Source organism: Carlito syrichta, unplaced genomic scaffold, assembly GCF_000164805.1.
Source record: "Carlito syrichta isolate Samal-C Ts95f unplaced genomic scaffold, Tarsius_syrichta-2.0.1 Scaffold205434, whole genome shotgun sequence".
In the NCBI taxonomy this organism is placed as follows: Eukaryota; Metazoa; Chordata; class Mammalia; order Primates; family Tarsiidae; genus Carlito; species Carlito syrichta.
In genome coordinates, this window is record NW_007149530.1 from 423,738 (window position 1) to 442,836 (window position 19,099).

General features: G+C 39.9%; 1 protein-coding gene across 1 annotated transcript in view; it reads right to left on the bottom strand.

Moving 5' to 3' along the window:
* Positions 1-6,035: 6,035 nt before the first annotated feature.
* The window catches only part of BBS2 (Bardet-Biedl syndrome 2), a 43,641-nt gene continuing 30,577 nt past the window's right edge, over positions 6,036-19,099 (bottom strand). Inside the window, exons 16-17 of the mRNA XM_021709392.1 lie at positions 8,255-8,403; positions 6,036-6,513 (exon numbers count right to left, since the gene is read on the bottom strand). Of these exons, the coding sequence (XP_021565067.1) occupies positions 6,407-6,513; positions 8,255-8,403 (256 nt within the window). The 3' untranslated portion in view covers positions 6,036-6,406. The remainder of the gene's footprint in view (positions 6,514-8,254; positions 8,404-19,099) is intronic.

Consider the following 19,099-nt stretch of genomic DNA (forward strand, 5'->3'; position numbering starts at 1 on the left):
GGTTTTTTTCATATTGATTTCTTAAGTGATTTTTTTTTAACTTGTGATTTTTCTTTTATGGCAAAATATTTATAACATAAAATTTACCAGCAGGCCAGGCTCGGTGGCTCAACCTTTAATCCCAGCATTTTGGCAGGCCAAGTCAAGTGGATTGCCTGAGCCCACAGGTTTGAGACCAGCCTGGGCAACTTGGCGAGACTTCATTTCTACAATTAAAAAAAAAAATCTGCCAGGTTTGGTGGCTCAGCCTATAATCCCGCGCCTTTGGGAGGCTGAGGTGAGTGGATTGCCTGAGCCGGCAAGTTCGAGACCCACCTGGGCAGGTGAGACCTCATCTCTACAATAAAATCAAACAATTAGCCGGGCGTGGTAGCATGTGCCTGTAATTCCAGCGACTCGGAAGGCTGAGGCAGAAAGATTGCCGGAGCCCAGCAGGTCGAGGCCACGGTGGCCGGGAGCGGCCACTGCACTCCAGTCTGGGAGACAGAGTGAGACTGCAACTCAAAAAAAAAAAAAAAAAAAAATCAGTCAGGCATGGTAGCATGCGCCTGTAGTTCCAGCTACTTGGAAGGCTAAGGCAGAAAGATCGCCAGAGCCCAGCAGGTCGATGCTGGGGTGGCTGTGAGCATACCACTACACTCCAGCCTGGGTGACAGGGTGAGACTCCGACTCAAAAAAAAAATGTACCAGCAAATGTACAGTTCAGTGGCATTAAATACACTCACACTATTGTGCAGTCATCACTACATCCATGTCTAAAGCTATGCCATCTTCCCAAACTGAAACTCTGTACTCACTAAATAGTAACCACCTTCTCTCCTCTGCCCCTGGCAACAGCCATTCTACTTTGTCTCTATTGACTCGACTACTCATATTCCTCATATAATGAAATTATAGAGTATCTGCCCTATTGTGACTGGCTTATTTCACTTAGCATAAGACCTTCAAGGGTCATCCGTTTCTGGAGACTTTTTTGTTTAGACCCCTAAGTGATTGCAGATTTTGCTCTTCCCAATCACATTCATTTAGAAAAATCACAGAACTTTCCATCTTATTCATGCTGGTCCTTAGAGTTCTGACACAGTGAGTCATTATATTCCTTCCAGCTGCCCATGGCTTTGTTCAACTGTGAAACTGTGACTCTCACAGGACAGTGTAGACTTAGATGATATGTAGTATTATTCCCTTGGGAAAGATCTGACCTAAAACCACATGGCCAAGAAAATTCCAGTAGGTAAAGAAGCTAGACCACATGTTGCCATGTGTAGTCATTTCCAGGTACCCCCTGCCTTTCCATCCTGGACTTAGGGCTTGTATATAATTAAGTGACTCAGTCTCACATGTGGCTTTCATTGTCCTAAATACTGTAGGGTCAGCTATAGAGAACTAATTGCATTTTTTATTTTTATTATATGAGAACAATTGCCAAACACATCACAATGCCAAGAGATTGTGTCAATTTTTTTTTCTCCTAACCTCTTCCAGGAAGCTATATCCTAACTACCTGTACAAGGACGATGAAAGATGCTGTTCCCATCCCATCCCAGTACTGTCTCCTTGTTTCCTTTCTCTTATTACACTTATTTCTAGCTTTTGCAGTAGTTTTCAATGTAGGTTTTACTGATAGAAAAAGCACTGGATCTTTAAACTCCTTAACCACTCGTCTCTTCCATCTTGTATAACTTTGAGCACTAATTCTTTTCTTAAGTTTACATTTAAACGAAGAGAATGAGTTTCATTTTATGTAAATGGTTTTTAAAAATGTTTTTTTTATTTACAGAGAAACAGGTTCTTGCCATGTTGCACAGGTTGGTCTCAAACTCCTGGGCTCAAGTGATCCTCCTGCCTTGGCCTGCCAAAGTGCTGGGACTGCAGGCATGAGCCCTATGCCCAACCTCAAAATTTTCTTGATTATGTACCCCAGTTACTAAAAAAAAAAAAAAAAAAAAAAACAAATCCTACAAGCATGTATGTCCTTTATATGACTATTTGTAAATCTCATACATATAGTAATATTAGTTCTAAAATAATACTGTTACAGACAAACACTATTTTTTAAATGATGAGATGAAAAGACTTATCCAGAACTAAGTTCTAAGACTGTCTTCCCACACCCACATGGTAATGAACATTTTACATGTATACCGTTTTGGAGACCACAGCTTTTTAACCACAGTTTAGTGGCACTCAAGTGGGATTACAAATATTTTGTTACTAGTGGTTAATTTCAAAGTTTGCCATTTCTAAGATCCAGCAGACTGAAGGTCATCTCTATAATATTACCACTGTTACTCACTTGCTCTCTGATGTGTTTTCCCAAGTTGGGTAAAAGGAGTGAGGTTAACACCCTGACAGTGGCATAACCCCAGGAAGACCCAGGGAAAAGTATTGAATAGGTGAAACTGTCATGAGTGCCAAGTTTGGAAAATAGTTCTGAGACTCCTGACTAGGCACCATCTGAGGCCACCGATCTTTTCCAATTCTGGAGAACTAAATCCAAATCTTAAGAATGCCACACAGGTATTAAAAATTGTGCTTATTGGTTTCTCCTTTATCTCAATATGTTTATGTCTGTCAACACAGAATCTTACATACACTACAAAAAGGGATTTGGATGTCTGAGGGGAGAAAATCCCTAAGAGCCCCATTCTGCTGTTGCTGTCAGTTATATCATTTACAGTAGCGCCTCTTAAGACTATGAAGGATGGTATAACTTGCAAATTGCTTTTCTGCACTAAGAATACACAGTGATAGAGAAACTTGTTTTCCTTAGCACTTCATTCTTCATCTTGATTATTTTAGAGCCCGGGGGCCAAAGTTGACAACTGTTGAAGTGATCAAAAAAAAAAGAAGAAGATAAAAACATGGGCATCTTTTTTATATCTCTTTCAGATGAAAGCTATGATGTATGTATGATATATATATGATGTATATATCATAGAGGTATATCATCTCTATATGGCCTCTTTCCTAATTCTTAATAGTGAGCCTCCAATTCTTTTCTTTTTAAATTAACTTTTAGTTAACTTTTTTTAAAAAAATTTATTAAGATGGGGTTTTGCTATGTTTCCCAGGCTGGTCTCAAACTCCTGGCCTTATGCAATCCTCCCACCTAAGCCTCCTGAGTTGCTGGGATTATTGGCATCAGCCACTGCACCCAGCTGAGTCTCTAATTCTTGTAACTCCCTTTAGTATACGAAAACTTCTTTTTCCTCATAGAGAATAGCTTTATATTTTTTTCAGATCATATAAAGAACACATGCTCATTGTAAGGATTTGAGATGTAAAGATATAAAGGTCACCTGAAATCCCACTATCCTGTGACAAACACTAGTGGCTTTTTAATGTGTCAGCTTGTCTAGACTGAACTACATTTCCCAGAATTCCCTTCCCGGTTTCCAGATAGGGTGAGTCGCAAATTCTTGCCCAAGATTTGGAGGACTAAATGAAGCAGCAATCATTTAGCAGTTCATACACGCTATTACTTATCATTGGCTCCTCTTTGGTGTGACTCAGTGTCTGGGCCTGGGCCTGCAACTGTTCCACCTTCCTCTGTATCCTCCTTAAGCTTTTCTGATAAAGGGTTTCAGTTTCTGCAGATGCCCACACCATCAAAGTCACAGGCAACAAGAGCTGACACAGATTTCAATATGTCCTTGTGGGCTCAAGGCCATGCCTGTGGGTTCCAGCTTGTCCCCAGTATGACCTGCCCTATGGGCTTCAAGCTCTAGTACTGTGTGGGAAAAGAGCAGCCTTACAGAGATGACTTCACCACTTCCTCTTTATAAGTTACCTATAATGGAAAATAGGATTTTTATAAAACTTCTGTGATCATATTTGCATTTAACAGGAAGAAAATTGTTTAAGGAAGTAGTACCCTATAAATATTATCAGTCCTTAATTTTAAGTATTCAGAAAATGAGGTCTCAGAGAAAAAGGCCGTTAGGTTATGAACCTGATTTGTCTACTGTTCAAAGATTGCCTCTCAAACTCCATTGAATATGGATGTTTCTTCCCCACAGAACACCAAACTTAAGTCAATGGCGGACTACCTCTCCTAGACCAGTATTGCTTCAACAAGAAGTTTTTGGATACATCCTCTCAACACCAATACATAATTCCCATGATTAAAACTGAGTGAGGAAATGCAAACCTGGTTTAAAAGGTGTAGTGACGTGATGCCAGCAGGCTCTCCAGCCTTCAGGGAACTGGACATCCTGATGATTCCTTTCTAGTGCAAAATCAGTCCCTATAGAAAACTTAAAAACAACTTGGGAACTGTCCATGTGCATCGTTTTTAGGAAAAGCAGATTCTGTACTATACAGATAACAAGATGACTCAGGAGTTAGAGCAGATAGTGTGGGCAGGGGCCAGATGGGAAAAAGACAAAATGCAAAACACCAGGCTGTAATGGGTGTTTAATCATATTTTAGTTTCAAAGTGAATTGGAGATAATTTAGTTCTCTTATCACAGGACTCAGCATTGGCAGATTTGTCACTGCTAATATAAAGTTTGAGACATTAATAACAATGTTGAAAATCATTCTTGTAAAACACTTCTAGGGTTGCATAACAGTTGAGTTTCTAGTTTTGTGATTTCTGAAGCTGCTGACAGGCTTGCTGAGGACAGACAGTTCCAAGGAGAGCAGCAGATGTTCTTCTATGCTCAAGGTATTGGCTCAGCGCTGTGGTGAGGAAGAAGCTGATTAAGATGCAGATGCTATTCTCACTTAATAGGGGATTAGGATTCAGATAACCGAATTTAATCAGGGTTAAGGAACAGACATAGGAAAGGTCTCCTGAGGAGAGAATATTTGAGCTGAGCCCTGATGTACTGGATAGGCAGTCATGGTAGGAAATGACAAAAACCATACTGTATTTAAAATATTCGGTACCTGAATTATGGGTCGAGGAGGTAATTTTTTTAAAGGGGATGCTCAAAATAGGACTGAAAAGCTTTCTCCCAGATACCAAAATCCTCAAAATAAGCTTTTAAATGATGGCTCATTGTTCACTTAAAGCTTCAATGTAATTCAGCAATGAAACAAGAGCTTAGCTCTAGCTTCTACAGGCACTTAGATTTTATCAGGATAGAAAAGTGTGGCAACAAGATAGAAAAGGAATTGGTAAAACTTTTTATTGTCCAGTTTTCTGATCCCTAAGCCCAACATGATGACTTTTATATGGGGGGGGAAAGGTGGGCTCGGTGGCTCATCCTGTAATCCCGTACCTTGGGAGGCTGAGGTGAGTGAATTGTCTGAGCCCGTGGGTTCGAGACCCGCCTGGGCAAATTGGTGAGACCTCATCTCTACAATAAAAAATTAAAAAAAAAACTAGCCGGGTGTGGTAGCGCGTGCCTGTAGTTCCAGCTACTTTGAAGGCTGAGGCAAAAGGATCGCTGGAGCCCAGCAGGTCGAGGCTGCAGTGGCCAGGAGCGACAGAGTGAGACTCTGGCGACAGAGTGAGACTCCAACTCAAAAAAATAAAAATAAAAAATAAAATATATCGGGGGAAAAAGGGTAGTTGAGTATTTTATGAATGTTTTCATTGCTTGGGAAGTCTGGAGCAGCAGAAAAGGTCATGATTACTTAGTTTCAAACCCTCCTTCAAGCCAGTTTACCCAGATGTGAGAGCCTATTCAGGACATTCTGCCTTTGAGCTCAGAGCCCTCATCTGTAAAATAGAGATACTAATATCAAAAGGATAGAATTAATGTGAAAGTAGCCTATAATTCAGGAAGACTTCAAGAGTCTTGTTGCAGGTTAACCCCCTTGATGAAATTATTTTATTAGGGTCCCTAAAAACAAATGGCACCATACAATTTAAAATTAGCACCAACTAGAGGTTTTAATCTCAAAAGGTATAAACTAATCCCAGCACTTCCTTAATATAAATTAGTTGTTTACACCTACCTTTTGGTGATTGAAAAGAAGACACACAAATCAGATATCCACATTTTTGGTTTTTGTCCACAAAATACAAAACTGTTTATGCAACTGACTTGGTGATGGTTTTACAATCAGTCAACACAAAGTTCAATACCTTTAAATTTTAATGAAAAAGTAGATAATCTATTTGAAGATTACAAATTCAATTACAGTTTCAAGAAAAAATACGTATTTATACACCAACTTTACATAAATAAACAAAAACTAGACTTAAAGTCCTACCATTTCAAAAGTGTTCCTCCTCCATACAATCCTAGTATTATTCAGCAATAGTACCACTGATTTAAAAATAGAAAGTGAGTATATTCTTCAGATGTAATGCTTTGTCTTTAATTTTACAACTCACCAAGGCTGTTTTCATTCTTAGTACCCTGGGTTCACCAGGATGATTCAAAGCACACCAGCTTAGATTTTTAAGGGAAAGTCTTTTCCAGGAACTCCATTATCCTTTCCTGTTCTATGAAGAAGCTGTCCCCACCCGCATGATTCTGAACAGTGTGTTGATGTTGTTGCTTCGAATTGCATCCCGACAAGCAGTGATCACCTGGTTCTTTGGTTTTCCAACTATATGAGAAGAATCATTGAGAACAAAGATTATTAAAAGTGAAATTACTGAGCCCAGCTGGTCGAGGCTGCTGCAGTGGCTGTGAGCATGACACTGCACTCCAGCCTGGGCAAGAGAGAGATACGGACATAAAAAAAAAAAAAGAAAGAGAAATTATATTCTGCAGAAAAATAGGCTCAAAAAAGGTGAAATTATAAATTAGAGGCCAGTTTTAAAATAGCTTAAAACTAGGATAGAAAAGAGTTAGATATGCAAATTTAGCAATTTAGTTTACCATTCCCTAAAAAAGGGAATTTATCATAGAATGTATCACAAAACAGAGAAGCCAAACTGAGATGCCAAAAGTTGAATTTACAAAAAAAGACAAAGCTCATATCCACCTAAGCAAAGATTATTTTCCTTTTGCTTTTTAGAGATAGGGTTTCTGTCACCCAGGGTGGAGTGCAGTGACAAGATCATAGCTCACTGCAGCCTTGAGCTTCTGGGCTTAGGCAATCCTTCTGCCTCAGTTTCCTGAGTAGCTGGGACTACAGGTACATGCCACCACACCCAGCTAATTTTTTTTTTATTTTTGTAGAGACAGGGTCTCACTATATTGCTCAGGCTAGTCTGGAACTCCTGGTCTCAAGTGATCCCCCTGTCTCAGCCTCCCAAAGTGATCACAGGCATTAGCCACCAAGCCCAACCAAAGAGTATTTCTTTTTTTTCCCCCTTAGTTGGAGTCTCACTCTGTTGCCCAGGCTGGAGTACAGTGGCACAATCATAGTTCACTCCAGCCTCAACCTCCTGGGCTCAGGCAATCCTCCTGCCTCAGCTTCCCCAGTAGCTAGAAATATGAGTAGCTAGCCACAATGCCCAGCTAGTTTTTTATATTTTTTGTAGAGACAAGGCTGGTCTAGAACTCCTGGCTTCAAGTGATCCTCCCACCTCAGCTTCCCAAAGTGCTGGGATTACAGGTATGAGATACCATATATGGCCCAAAGATTATTTCTAAAGAGGTCAAAGCATTGACCCTAAACAGCATAAATCTCTGGATATATTTCTGCTTCCTTTGGTTTATCCTACTATTCTTTTTCTAAATTAAGTTGGACACTTAACTCATTAATTTTCCTTTTCTTTTTTTCTAATGGGGTCTCTGTATGTATTTCCTTTGAGGTCTATACACTAGATTTTTCTTTAGAGGATGCAGCAAGATCTAAAAAAGGAGCTGAAGGTATTCTTTTCCTCTGAAGTCTAGAGACTAGCTAAAGTCAAAGAGTAGGCTAAAGACTGAAATTCAAGTGACTGGTGCCAACTTTGGAGTGTTAAAGGTATGCTATCAGCCTAGCATGGTGGCTCATGCCTGTAATCCCAGCACTTTGGGAGGTGTATGTGAGAGGACTACCTGAGCTCAGGGGTTCGAGACCAGCCTGGAAAACTTGGCAAGACCTTGTCTGTACAATACATTAAAAATTGGCCGAGCGTGGTGGCATACACCTGTGGTTCCAGCTACTTGGAAGGCTGAGGTAGAAGGATCACCTGAGCCCAGCAGGTGAATCGCTTGAGCCCAGCAGGTCGAGGCTGCAGTGGCTGTGAGCATGCCACTGTACTACAGTCTGGGCGACAAAGTTGAGACTCTGACTCAAAAAAAAAAAAAAAAAAAGTTATGCTATCTTCATCCCCAATATGAAATACTTAGTGCCACCACCATCTTCAATAATGCTTACCCAAAAAATGACAGTGCTATGAAAAGAGACTTACCGCGCAGACAACCTGCTCTTTGAATTGCTTGATTTACTGCTTTGAGGCTTCCCAATAGCTCTGTGTGATTGTTACAGCGAATTTTATATTCATTTAGCAAGTCTTTATTAAGGTCGTTGAGTTCCACATAGCGACTCTTCATCGTCTTCCTGTGTAAATGAACAGAAACTTAACATCGTTTTGTCTCAGTATGACAGGCTTAACAAAAACTTACAAACTTCATAGACACATAAAGAAGACATCATTTTTAGCTGTATTTTCATTAAATCAGGGTAACTGCTAAAGTTTGCTTTGAAAATACTGAGACATTTCCATCAAAATATTATATTTCTTCCAAATAGATAAATGATAAGTGGCCTTCCTTAGTTATGTGGTCCATTGTTTATTTTGATTGGTTACTTAAGAGTCACCATACCCCACATCTTTAAGATAAAAAAATTTAAAGTTTAAAAAAATAAAATAAAATTTGAGAGGAAATAAATGGAAAACCCGAGAACCTTCCAGAATTTAAAAAAAAAAAAAAAAAAAAAGAATCACCAAGCCCACTGCACTGGGGGTAGGAAAACATAAGCAAGGTGACAGACAACATTTTATCTTCCAGTTTCATTAGATATTCATTAGATAAAAATGACTATTCTTAAAATATTTTTAGATAACTAACAGCTTTATATTCTACCAAAGTTTTAAAAACAAAGTCATAAAATTAAAACCACAATGAGATATTACTACATGACAATGAAAACTTTTTAAATTTTCATGAAAACTAAAATTTTTTAAAAACCAAAAATACCAAATGCAGCAACTGGTGCTCTCATACATTGCTGACAGGAATACAAAATGGTACACTGCAATGAAATGGCAGCTACTGTGAAGAATGGCCATTCAGTTTCTTATAAAGGTAAACATGTATTTACTGTATAACTCAGCAATCCCATTACAAAGTATTTACCCAAGAGAAATGAAAACATCTCTGTAAAAAATCTGTGTGCAAATGTTTACAGCAGCTTAATTTACACTCATCAAAGTTGGGAAACAACTCAAATGGCCACCAATTGACAAACTAGTAATTATCACATATCCATACAAGGAAATATTATTCAACAACAAAAAGGAACAAACTACAGATACATGGATACATCTCAACAGCATTATGGTAAGTAAAAGAAGGCAGTCTCAAAAGACAATAATTCCATTTATGACACTATGGAAAAGGTAAAACTACATGTAGAGAAATAAGATCAGTGGTTGCCAGGGCCTGGAGGTTAGGAGCTACTGATACAAGGGGCACACGGTGATGAACATATTCTGTATCTCGACTGTGGTGGCAGCAACACTACTGTATAAGTTTCTCCAAAATTTATTAAACTAAGCCTGAAAAGGGCAAATTTTCTGTTATATATCAACTAATTTCCACACACACACACACACACACACACACACACACACCTTAGAGTCTCTAAAAGAAATACAAACAATTCAGGAAAGATGGGGTCTGGAAGTTAGTGGTCACTTTCCTCCTCTAGGCATCGGACATCTTGCAGAGCCAAATCCCTAAAGCCAGGAACATCTTTTTGACTTAAAATTCATCCAAAAAAGAGAGAAATAAACAAGGTACCTGAGAGATAGTTGGCAAGAAAGAGAAAATATCTACTTTTTTATTTTGAGTCATTTCGAGTCTTGCTCTGTCACCCAGGCTTAGGGGCAGTGGCACACTCACGGCCACCACAGCCTCGACCTGCTGGGGTCAGGCAATCCTTCTGTCTCAGCCTTCCAAGTAGCTGGAACTACAGGTGCGCACCACCATGCCCAGCTAATCTTTCTTGATTTATTGTAGAGGTGAGTTCTTACCAGGTTGCCCAGGCTGGTCTCAAACCCATGGGCTCAGGCAATCCTCTCACCTCGGCCTCCCAAAGTGCTGGGATTATAGGCATGAGCCACCACTTCCAGTCAGAACTTTTAACTGACTGATTTCAAGTCGGGACTCCCACAGTCCCCCTTTGGGTTTAATTAATTTGCTAGAATGGCTCACAGAAGTCAGGGAAATACTTCAGGGAAATGTTTACCGGTTTATTATAAAGAACATTGCAAAGGATACAGATGAAGAGATGTACAGGGTGAATGAAGTATGAAGGAAGGGCGTGGAGCTTCCATGCCCTCCCAAAGGGTACCTACCACCTTCCAGGAGCTTCTACCCATTCAGCTATCCAGAAGCTTTCTGAACCCTGTCCTTTCGGGGGTTTATGGAAGTTTCACTACTTAGGCACGATGGTTAAACTATCGGCCACTGGTGATAAACTTAACCTTCAGCCCCTCTCCCCTCCCCAGACATTGTGGGGAAGGGGTGAAAGTCCCAATGTTCTAATCATGCCCTGGTCTTTCAGGTGACCAGCCTCCATCCTGAAAACACCTAGGGACTGCCAGCCATCAGGTAACTTAATAGCATTCAAGAAGATATCACTTTGGAGATTCTAAGGATCTTAGGACTTTTGCATGCCAGGAAACGGGGTCAAAGACCAAATACGTATTTTATAATATCACATATCACATTTTTAAAATTGAAAAAAGAATGTACTGTCAAATGAAGAGACAAGACAGACCCGTGAATAGCATAGAATATCCAGAAAGACCCAAGTGCACGTGGAAATATGACACATGGCAAAGGCAGTAGCTTAAATCAGTGCAGAAAGGAACTTTTAAAGAAGTGTTAAATAATGTAATAGTCATATAGAAAAAGATAAAGCTAAATGTATTACTTGTACAAACAGCAGGATAAATTCCAACTGGAACAGACTTAATATAAAAAAGAAAACATGCAAGTACTAAAAGAAAGCACAGGTGAATTACCCTATACCTGTGAGTGAAGAAAACTTTTCTAACTATAACTCGAAATGCAGAAGTATAAAGGAAATGACTGACTGATTTGACTATATAAAAATGTTTAAAAGCTTTTATAGGGCAAAACCAAAATTAAAACAAAATCTTACAAAAATCTAAGCCAAAGAAAAATACAAATGACAAACTTGGAGAAAAAAACTGCAACTCATATCAAAGATGAAGGTATAACATACCTGCTATGGTTTGGTGTGGAATATCCCCACCAAAACTGCTGCTGAAGTTTGATTGCCAGTACAGCAGCATTGGGAGGTAGGCCGAGGGAAGGGGGATTTGGGTCATAGGAGCAGAGACCTCATGAACAGATGAATGTCATCACCGAGGGAGTAAGTGCTCACTCATGCAGGAATGGATTCAATCCCACAGAGCAGTGTTTCTGTTTTTAAAGAAACCGGGTCTCGCTATGTTGTTGCCCAGACTGGAATGCGGTGGCCACTCCCCAGTGAGACCACAGCTCACTGCAGCCAGAGCTCAACTCCTGGACTCAAGGGATCCTCCTGCCTCAGCATCCCAAGCTGGGACTACAGACACACATACCACACCCGGTTTGAGTGGGTCTTTATAAAGCAAGGATGCCCTTCAGCCTTTGCCTCGTCACATATATTCATTCGCCTCCCCTTTGATCCTGTCTGCTGTATTTTGACATGGCATGTTGCCCTTAACAAAAGCCAAGCAGATGCCAGCACCATGCTTCTTATACTTCTCAGTACTCGCCTATAGAACCATAAGCTAAATAAAACTCTTTTCTTTATAAGTTACCCAGTTTTAGGTATTCTTTCACAGCAACAAAAATAGATCAAGACAATACCTAATATACAAGAAACCAAAAGAAATAAACAGTCCATATAAAACAAGAAATGCAAATGACCCTTAAAACAATGAAAAGATGCCCAACACTGTACACAGTAAATGACTTCTACAACTCAATAGCAAAAAAATTAATAACTTGACTAAAAAACAAGCTAGAAACTTGAATAGACATTTCTCCAAATAAAAGTACAAATGGCTAACAGATATATGAAAAGATGCTTAATGCCACTAATCATTAGGGAAATGCAAATCAAAACTACAATGAGATATCATCTTACACCTGTGAGGATAACAATTATCAAAAAAACAAAAGACAACAAGTGTTGGTAAGGATGTGGAGAAACCGGAATTCCTACACACTATTGGTGGAAATACAAAATGGTGCAGCCATTAAAATAGTCTGAAAGTTCATCAAAAATTTAAAAAACTACCATATGATCCAGGAATCTCACTTCTGGATATTGAAACAAAATAACTGAAATCAGGACCTTGAAAAGATATTACCATGTTCATTGCAACACTAGTCACAATAGCCAATATGTGAAATGATAAAGAAAAGTTAGTAGCTGGGCTCAGTGGCTCAGCCTGTAATCCCGCGCTTTGGGAGACGGAGGTGAGTGGATTGCCTGAGCCCGCGGGTTCAAGACCCGCCTGGGCAACTTGGTGAGACCTCACCTCTACAATAAATCAAAAATCAGCCGAGCGTGGTAGCACGCACCTGTAGTTCCAGCTACTTGGAAGGCTGAGGCGGAAGGACAGCAGGTTGAAGCTGCGGTGGCCAGGAGCGGCCACTGCACTCCAGCCTGGGTGACAGAGTGAGACTCCAACTCCAAAAAAAAGAAAAGTTAATATAGACAAACAAACAGCCTTAAAAGAGAAGGAACTTCTGCAATATGTGACAACCTGGTGAACCTTGAAGTCATTATGGTAAGTGAAATAAGCCAGTCACAGAAAGAAAAATACTATATAATTCCACTTGTAAAATTTGACTTAAAAATTTATTAAACTTGGTCAGGCATGGTGGCTCATGCCTGTAATCCCAGCACTTTGGAAGGCAGAGGCGAGAGGACTGCCTGAGCTCAGGAGTTTGAGAACAGCCTGAGCAAGGTGGCAAAGCCTTGTCTCTACAATAAATCAAAAAATCAGCCGGGCGTGGTGGCACACACCTGTGGTCCAGTTACTTGGAAGGCTGAGACAGAAGGATCACCTGAGTCCAGCAGGTCGAGGTTGTGGTGGCCTGAGTATGCCACTGCACTCCAGTCTGGGCCACAGAGTGAGAATCCAACTCAAATATATATATATATTTATTAAAGTTACAAAACTTACAAAACTGAAACAGTCAAATTCATAGGATTAAAGAAGAAACTGATTTCCAGGGACTGGGGGGAGGAAAAAATGGGGACTTGCTGATCAACAGCATAAAGTTTCAGTCAAGCAAGATGAATAAGCTCTAGAGATGTGCTGTACACTACACTGTCAGTCATCAGGAATGAATTGCATACTTTAAAATTTGTTAAGAGGGTAGTCATGTTAAGTGTTCTTCCCACAATAAGATAAAATTTAGAAAGAAATAAAAATAATTTTTATTAATAAATAATAAAAATTAAAAGCCATGGCCCTATTTTCATCCTTTGGATGGGTAATAACCCAAGAGTTTGCCATCATACTCCAGTGGCAAGGCTGAAGAGAAACAGACAATCACATACACTGCTGATGAGAATGCACAATGAGTTAACACCTATGGAGAAGTTGGCACTAACTTGCAAAATTCCGTATGCATTTCTCTTTTACCACAGCAATCCTATTTTTCAGGAGTTTTCCCCAAAGATAAGATACGAAAAGATTTATGTAACAAAACTATGTATTGATGCATTATCTACAATACAAGGAGCAATACAAATGTAGAAAACGAGGTGATTAAACATCCAGAGGATGGAGTACTACACAGCTGTAAAAACAAATCAGAAGTATTTCTCTCTTCCCATAGTATTTTTACTGTGGAGAAGTCTCCAAGATATATTTTTAAGTGCAAAAAGCAAAGTGGAAAAAACCGTATGCATGCTATAGTTTATCTAAAGAGCGAAAAGGTGTGTGTGTGTGCAGGTGTGTATCTGTGTACATATAGTACATATTTAATGGGTCATTTATAATAAAAGAGAAGGAACAGAATGAGGGTCACAGGAATGAAAAGATAGACTTTTCCGTATATGCCTTGCTTTATAGAGCTAACTTTGGAACCACAAAAGATTTTTTTTTTTTAAGTTGCTGTCTCACTCCATCGCCCAGGCTAGAGTGCAGTGGCACACTCACGCCTACCCCAGCATCAGCCTGCTGGACTCCTGCAATCCTTCTGCCTCAGCCTTCCAAGTAGCCAAAACTACAGGCACATGCTACCACACCCAGCTAAGTTTTTATTGTAGAGACGAGGTCTCACCAAGTTGCCCAGGCTGGTCTCAGGCCCGCGGGCTCAGGCAATCCACTCACTTAGGCCTCCCAAAGTGCTGGGATTACAGGCTGAGCCACAAAGCCCGGGCCACAAAAGATTTTAATAAATATGTAATAAAATTAAACCAAAAAGGAAAAAATGCCTATCTCCCGAAATGGAAAGTAAAATAAAACAATGAACCTAAGTATATGTCAAGTGACAATCAAAAAGACAAAATATTTCAAAATACAGTAATTTGAATGAGACTCTCTACTGGGATATACCCTAAAGACACAAAGAACTTGCAAGAAAAAAAACCTTAAACTGCTTTCAGCAATCATATTGTTGATAATAATATTGGTATTATTCTTAAATATTGTTGTGTCTGTGCTATAAGATGAGGCAAATAAATAGTTATGTTGATACTGACTGACATCATGATTTTCTTTCTTTTTTTTTTTTAGAGTCAGAGTCTCACTCTGTTGCCTAGGCTGGAGTGCAGTGGCATGCTCATGGCCACCGCAGCTTCAACCTGCTGGGCTCAGGGGATCCTTCTGCCTCAGCCTCCCAAGTGGTTGGAACTACAGGTGCATGCCACCACACTCAGCTAATTTTTTGATTTACTGTAGAGAAGAGTTCTTGCCAAGTTGCCCTAGCAGGTCTCGAACCCCTGGACTCAGGCAATCCTCCTATCTCCACCTCCCAAATTGCTGGGATTATAGGCATGAACCTGTATTTACACCTGGCATGATTTTCAATGTGAGAGAGAAGAGATACAGTAATAAAATCTAAGAGATTGTATTCACAAGCAATATGAACTCATATTTTCTCACTGAAAAAATGTATATATATTTCCTGGCTCTATCTATTGAAAAGATCTAAAATGGCCAGGCTCGGTGGCTCAGCCTATAATCCCAGCACTTTGGGAGGCTAAGGCAAGTGGACTGCCTGAGCCCACACGTTCGAGACCCAACCAGGCAACTTGGCGAGACCTCATCTCTACAATAAATCAAAAATTAGTTGGGCATGTTAGCACATGATTTATTGTAGTTCCGGCTACTTGGAAGGCTGAGGCAGAAGGATCGCAGGAGCCCAGCAGGTCAAGGCTGCAGTGGCCGGGAGCATGCCACTGTTCTCCAGCCTGGGTGACAGAGTGAGACTCCAACTCAAAAAAAGAAAAGGTCTAAAATCAGTAACAATCCAGTAGCAATGAACACCTTTAGTGCACAGACTATGGCTTTGAAATACCATTCCCCACTTAAAAGAATCAATACTCTAGAGAAAAAGTTGATTCCATATTTAGACCAGAAAACATATCAGATAAGCCTAAAACATCTTGTCATACAAGAAAATAAACAAAACGAATGAGATGTTTAAAGGATAACTATAGCCAACCTAAAGAGTCTTCCATTGGCCCAAGACAGGACAATATGCATTAAAAAAGCGGCCACTGCACTCCTGTCTGGGCAACAGAGTGAGACTCCAACTCAAAAAAAAAAAAAAAAAACAGTAGCTGAAACAGATAGAAACACATTAAATATGCTAAAATACATGATTTCATAAGGATTTTAAAATCTCATTGGTCACTTTGGAGGACGCTGATCACCTTAAAGCTGATAAACAGCCTGTCTTTCCTGTACAAACTGAACCTCAGGAACCAAATACTTCATTAATTCATGAAGGAACATCATTTTTCAAAGAAGTATTTCAGCGAATATATGAAAAACAATAATAGAATTAGAAATAATCACTATTTTGCAAACCTCAAAAGAAATAATGGATCTAGGCAATGATCATCAATGGCTAATAACATCGTAAAGAGAGACAATGCGCTTCTTCATGGATGTACATTCTTGCTAGGCGCAGTGGCTCACACCTATAATTCCAGCACTTTGGGAGGCCAAGGTGAGAGGATTGACTGAACCCACAGGTTTGAGACCACCTGGGGTAACTTGGTAAGACCTCATCTCCACAATAAATCAAAAAATTAGCCAGGCATAGTGGTGCGTGCCTATAATTTCAGCTACTTGGAAAGCTGAGGCAGAAGGATCGTCTGAGCCCAGCAGGTGGAGGCTGCAGTGGCCAGGAGTATGCCACTGCCCTCCAGCCTGGGTGACAGAGTGAGACGCCTACTCGAAAAAAAAAAAAAGAAAAAGTATTCTTGCTAAAAATTAAACCTGAATCTTATCAAGCCTCTGGATCTAACTACCATTCTAACAGAAATGCAGGAATACAGGAAACAGAATAATAATACTAAACAGTACTACAAGGACACAATCAGCAATATCCAAAATGGAAACTACAAGAAAGGGGAGAAACAGTGAGTGAGCAAGTAACTGTGTATTAAAAGAGATTTCCAACTAAATATATGATCTTTAGTTGCTGGATCTTGATTTAAACAAACCAACTTAGAGCATATATATATATTTATTTATTTATTTATGAGATAACTAAGAACATTTAAACATTGACTAGGTAATTACTTTACATTTTTCTAAGTGTGGATTTGTGGTTTTTGTGCATATATACTTTTTCTTTTTTTTCTTAAGGATGCGGTCTCACTGTGTTGCCCAGGCTGGTCTCAAATGCCTGGGTTCAAGCAATCATCCCACCTCAGCCTCCCAAAGTGCTGGGATTACAGGTGTGAGCCACCATGCCTAGCCACATATATACATTTTAAAGGCTTATTGTCAAATAGTTGTGGCTGGAATTATATGATATCCAAAATTTGCTTTAACATAATATAGTGTCTGGGAGAGAAAGAGTAAGTGTAGACATGAAAAAAGATCAGTCATTAGTTTATCACTGTTGAAGCTAGGTAGCTGGTATCTATGAAACATTACCATATTCCATCTACTTTTATAAGTATTTGAAATTTTCAACAATAATTTTATTTTATTGATTTATTTTTATTTTTAAAATGTGGGGTACAGCCGGGCTCGGTGGCTCAGCCTGTAATCCCGTGCCTTTGGGAGGCTGAGGTGAGCGAATTGCCTGAGCCTGCGGGTTCGAGACCCCTGGGCAGCAAGACCTCATCTCTACAATAAATCAAAAAATCAGCCGGGCGTGGTAGCGCATGCCTGTAATTCCGGCTACTCGGAAGGCTGAGGCGGAAGGATCGCCGGAGCCCAGCAGGTCGAGGCTGCGGTGGCCGAGAGCGGCCACTGCACTCCAGTCTGGGCAACAGAGTGAGACTCCAACTCAAAAAAAAAAAAAATGTGGGGTACAATTTGGGATTAGGTAGATAATTAGTCATCATTCAGGTAACCTTTGGGCCTCCCTTTGGTCTTCACCTGATTTGAGATCAGCCACCCTTATTGATGTTATGTGCCTCCCAATCTTCCCTTGCAGTGTCCTGCTACTGTTAACCCTTTCTTATAGTATTATGATAAATGTTCATGGTCTGCTTATAAGTGAGAACATGCGGTACTCAGTTGTTTCTGTAATAGATCAGAGTAGGATAGACTCTAAATCCATCCATGTTGCTGCAAAGTCCATACTTTTGTCCTTCTTTATGGCTATGTAATATTCCATCGTGTATATATACCACATTTTTTTTATCCAGTTCACTTATGATGGGCAGCACAGCTGGGTCCATGTTTTTGCTATTGTGAATGCTGCTGCAATAAGCATGCATGTGCAGGTATCTTTTTTTTTTTTGAGTTGGAGTCTCACTCCGTTGCCCAGGCTGGAGTGCAGTGGCACACTCACATCCACCCCAGTGTCATTTTTGCTAGAGATGAAGTCGTGCTAAGTTGCCCAGGCTGTTCTCAAACCCATAGGCTCAGGCAATCCCCTCACCTTGGCCTCCCAAAGTGCTGGGATTACAGGCTTGAGTCACCTCGCCCAGTCAGGTATCTTTTTTATAGAATGATGTGAATTCCTCCAAGTATATTCCCAGAAGGGAGATGGCTGGGTCGCATGGAAGGTCGACTTTTAAATCTTTTAGGAATACCACACTGTTTTCCACAGAGATTGCACTGGTTTACACTTCCACCAACAGTGTAGAAGCCTTCCCTTTTCCCGACATCCTCTCCAGCATCTGCTGTTTTTTGAGTTACTGCTGATGGACATCCTGAATGGAGTTACATGGTATCTCAGTGTGGTTTTAATTTGCATTTCTTTGACGATTAGTAAGGTTCAGCATTTTTTCATGTATCTGTTGGCTGCTCGTATGTCTTCTAAGAAGTGTCTATTCATATCTTTTGTCCAGTTTTTAGTAGGACTGTTTATTTTTTGCCTTTCAGACATTTGAGTTCCTTGTAAATCCTGGATGTTAGGTCTTTGTCAGATACACAGTTGGCAAATATTTTCTCCCATTCTGTGGGCTGTCTCCCTGCCCTCTTAATCATTTCTTTTGCCTTGCAGAAGGTTTACAGTTTGATGAGATCCCACTTGTCTATCTTATCTCTTATGGCATGGGCATTTGGGGTTTTGATCAGGAACTGGTTGCCTATTCCAATTTCCTTGAGGGTGTCTTCTATGTTTTCTAAGATTCTTATAGTTTGAGATTTTTTATATTTAGGGATCTGATCCATTTAGAGTTGACTTTTGTAATGTAGTTATTTTAAAAATCATTTACTTCTGAGCAAGATCATTTTAATTATCTACCAATAATTCATACCTTTCAGGAAAAAACACAAGTGGTACCCTGGGTGAATTCTTGCCCCTAACATACACATAAACTTCACCTATCACTTATTAACTATTTTCCTGAA